The 4,259-nt window shown below is 40.9% G+C and overlaps 1 protein-coding gene across 1 annotated transcript in view; it reads left to right on the top strand.

Annotated features, from left to right (window-relative positions):
* LOC103514371 (SUMO-activating enzyme subunit 2-like) overlaps positions 1–3,124 on the top strand; it is an 8,015-nt gene extending 4,891 nt beyond the window's left edge. The window contains exons 2-4 of the mRNA XM_017446202.2: positions 942–1,115; positions 1,495–1,684; positions 2,355–3,124. Coding sequence (XP_017301691.2) covers positions 942–1,115; positions 1,495–1,684; positions 2,355–2,515 — 525 coding nt within the window. The 3' untranslated portion in view covers positions 2,516–3,124. The remainder of the gene's footprint in view (positions 1–941; positions 1,116–1,494; positions 1,685–2,354) is intronic.
* Positions 3,125–4,259: the final 1,135 nt, after the last annotated feature.

The raw sequence follows: 4,259 nt of genomic DNA, 5'->3' as shown, positions 1-4,259 counted from the left end.
AGCGCCTTGACCACTACACCACCGAGGTAGGTAGCGCCTTGACCACTACACCACCGAGGTAGGTAGCGCCTTGACCACTACACCACCGAGGTAGGTAGCGCCTTGACCACTACACCACCGAGGTAGGTAGCGCCTTGACCACTACACCACCGAGGTAGGTAGCGCCTTGACCACTACACCACCGAGGTAGGTAGCGCCTTGACCACTACACCACCGAGGTAGGTAGCGCCTTGACCACTACACCACCGAGGTAGGTAGCGCCTTGACCACTACACCACCGAGGTAGGTAGCGCCTTGACCACTACACCACCGAGGTAGGTAGCGCCTTGACCACTACACCACCGAGGTAGGTATTCCATACCTCGGCTGGGATTGAACCCACGCCCTCCTGTTTACCAGGCGAGCGCCTTGACCACTACACCACCGAGGCAGGTGTTCGTTCTCGGAACGGCTGGCTTTCTCCTATCCTGTCTTCCTTCTCTCTTCGATTTTGGGACGAAAAAATATCTTTGTGTTATTATATCACATCTTTGGCGCTAACTGTGGCATTGTAGGATTTTCTAAATATCTCAAAAATCCCAACACCCAATGTTTACCTAACATGCTTATACCCATCGATATGTGCATTTATATTACATAGCTTCTCATTTTCCTCACGAAGCTGAGTGTGCTCCACAATAGACAGTCACGGAATCAATAATTTGCAGGGTTTTTTTTTTACATCGCCGGGAGTCGAACCCGGGTCTCCCGCATGCAAGGCGACCGCAGTAGTCATTTCGGGACGATAAGACACTCGTTGTTACAGTTCCTTCTATCAAAACAACTTGAATTTCATATTTCTCTAGGAGAGTCAACTAACTATACTAACTTGAATTTCGATAATTTCTAATTTTCCTTCTATTTTTCCAATGTCTAATTTCTCGTTTATCTTCCGTTCGCAGAGAACCATCGGCTTGGACGTTACCAAAATGACAGTGGCGGAATTCGAAGAGGCTGTCCTCAAGAAAACACTCAATATGTCTGCCATGGTTGATGTCATGGTAGAAGCTAGCGGCTCTGTGATCATATCTAGTGAGGAGGGAGAAACGGAAGCTAACAATGATAAACCATTGGAGGTAAGACCGTCTGGAAGGTCCTGGGTTCGATGCCCTCATCGGCAAAAAGAAAAAAATATAACAATCAATAACGCCAAAATAAACAAATGTAGGAATATATTAGTAAAGGGGAAAACATCAATAACAGGGCATGAGGTACACAATAGGGCTGTCTGGAAGAGACTGACAAGAAACGCCGACCCTAAATAAGTAGGATAAGACTAGGAAGAAAAAGATCAATAAAGGGGAAAATTTCCCTAAAATAATAATTGCGAAACGATATTTGTGACAAGCATTTACTCGTAAGTATGCTTAACACAATTAAAAATTCCTTTTTCCTTAAAAAAAAAAAATATATATATATATCATTAATTCTTGTTTCCTCTCATGCTTCTTTCAGGAGCTCGGTGTCAAAGATGGCGCTATTCTCGTCGCTGACGACTATCTACAACAGTATACGTTGCGGTTGATTATTTCGCATCGCGTCTCCGCGCGGGACGGTCCTGAGTTCGAGATCCTGGATCAGAAAGATTTACCGCAACCTCCTGCACCTGATGCTGCGGCCTCTACGACTGATGCTGCGGAAGAAAGTAAGTGGAGAGTAATATGGTTATTTTTAGCACGGTTGACTTTGAATCTGGAGGTTGGTGGTTCGAGTCCAAGTCATGTCATAAAATTTAGCGTCGTATATTAAGCGGGGAACGACATTTGTACCAAGCATTTGTGCTTAACACAATTAAAATTCCTTTTTTACTTGTTTTTGTCAGCTCCCATGGCGTAGTGGTCACTGCGCTCGCCTTGCACGCGGGAGACCCGGGTTCGATTCCCGGCGGGGTCAAAAAATTTGTATCATACAACTGATTAATTCCGTGACTGGAGGGGCCCACTCAGCCTCGTGAGGAAAATGAGTAGCTATGTAATGCGCATAGCGAGCGGTGCCAGCATGGTAGGTGAATATTGGGAGCTGGATTATTGAGATTTTTGGAAAATCCTACAATACTGCAGTGAGCACCAAAGTTGTGATATAATAACACAGAGAAACGGCATTTTTGCTATTTTTTTTTTTTTAAAGAAAAAAAAAAAAAAAACAAAGCTTTTATAGAGGGAACTGTAACTGCTAAGATCAGACATGCCACCCTCCAAGGTGGCAAAAGTAAGTTTTGAGTAAGTTTTGAACCAACTTATCACACTTGCAAAATTTGGTAAAAGTAGATTTCGACCTCACCATTAATCATATTTGTCTCTCTGTTTCTGTTGCAGAAATGGAAACCAATGGAAATGGCAACGGAGACGTGGGCACCCCAGATAGCAAGAAACGCAAGGTAGACTCATCGGATGAATCCTTGCCCGCTAAGAAAGTACGCACCGATGAAAAGTCTACGGATAAAGTACCCGAGGTGGAAGAAGTGTATCTTGACTAAAAAAAAAACCTAAAACGTAAACGTACTGGAAGTGATTTATTTTTTCTTGTCGTCCTGAAAGCAAAGAGTGAGATGTAATACAGGATAGGAGTTTTTTTTTTTTGTGTAACAACAAAGGTCTTTTATCACCCCTAAAGCAAAGAGTGAAGGGAGACAAGATAGGAGATTTTTTTCGAGAGGTGTGATAGAAGGAACTGTAACAGGGAAGGTATTATTATTGTCCCGAAATCGAAGAGAGAAGGAAGACAAAATAGGAGATTTTTAAAGAGGTTTGATAGGGGTAACTGTGTTATGTCCTATTGTCCCGAAATCGAAGAGAAAAGGAAGACAGGATAGGGAAAAGCTAGCCGTTCCGAGAACGAACATTATCCGTTCATTGATAGAGGGAACTGTAACTAAGTAATATCTTTTGGAAAACTCCGCACATATTTATGTACATATTATTTTCTGTCCTATTAATAGGTACTTATGTAGGTCTTTTTTTATGTCTTATTTTCATTTAAATTTTTTATATGTACTAGGTACTTTGTACTGTCAATTTATCAAAGTAATTTTGTTTGTCCTTATTTCTTGTGAAATTAGAAAATAAAAAGAGGCTTCAAAGAAGAATCTCTTGTTTCTTCGTTTTTTTTTTCCCTTAATTTTCAATCAATGGCCCTATTCCCTTAATATTTGGCGACAAGCTACCCGTCTCCTTACATTCCTTTAATTCCTTACCCAGTACTCAGCCTGAGTAGGACCAAGAAAAGCTAGTGCTAGCAGCACGCGATTTCACACATGGTCACCCGTCCGAATACCATCTACGCGCAACGTTGTTTAACTTCAGTGAACCATTGGGAACTGGTGTATTTAACGATCTATCGTCTCTAAGAAAAAATGAAAAAAAAAAAAAAAAATACTTTGATTACTAGTATAGCTCGCTATACGTGTAGTAAGAAAGTAAAAAAGATTACGATAAAAGTGGCCAAAACAAACGGTATGAAAATATTTCCCCGCGGTCTATTTTTTGGCTGCACTTTCTTGTGGTTTCGAAATCGCCTTTTCACAACATCCTTGCAATGGCGCGTTAATTTAACGCGCATGAAAGAGCGCCAAATTTCAAAAATGAAGTTTCCAAAAATGAAAAAAATCAAAGAAAACGTCTGCAGTGGTGCAGTGTGTGCAGATATTTTTTTATTCCTTAATTTGCTTTTGCTAATAAATTAATCAGTAATAATGTTAATTCATAAGAGCTGTCTGTGTGTTATGTTCTAAAGAGAATGATACCAATACTGTGAAGAGCTCTCATTATTAAATTTTTAAACTCTGTTTTGATCAAGGTAAGAAATACTGCTTTGTGGATGGGTAAACTTTTAGATCTCACTCGGAAAGAGAATCCTTATGGGGCCTTTAAAGGCCCGAGTGGATAGAAATTTTATTGAGAAAATGTACTTTATGTGGCAAACATTTCTGCCAAATTTCATCATGATTGTACAAACTGTTTAGCCAGCCTAGTTAGCTTAGTTGGTAGTGTGTCTGCCTTGTAAGTGCTAGGCCGCGGGTTTGATTCCCGCCCGGGGCGGATTTTATCCTGATGGGATAATGTTCGTTCTCGGAACGGCTGGCTTTCTCCTATCCTGTCTTCCTTCTCTCTTCGATTTCGGGACGATAAGACCATAGCAGTTAAAGTTCCCTCTGTCAAACCCTTTTTTCTTTTTTTTTAAAAAAAAAAAGAAGAAAAAAACAAACCACTGTTTGAGATCTT

The sequence above is a fragment of the Diaphorina citri genome, unplaced genomic scaffold (assembly GCF_000475195.1).
Source record: "Diaphorina citri unplaced genomic scaffold, Diaci psyllid genome assembly version 1.1 scaffold1128, whole genome shotgun sequence".
NCBI lineage: Eukaryota > Metazoa > Arthropoda > Insecta > Hemiptera > Psyllidae > Diaphorina > Diaphorina citri.
Note: the sequence above shows the minus strand (reverse complement) of the source record. Positions and strands in the feature narration are given on the sequence as shown.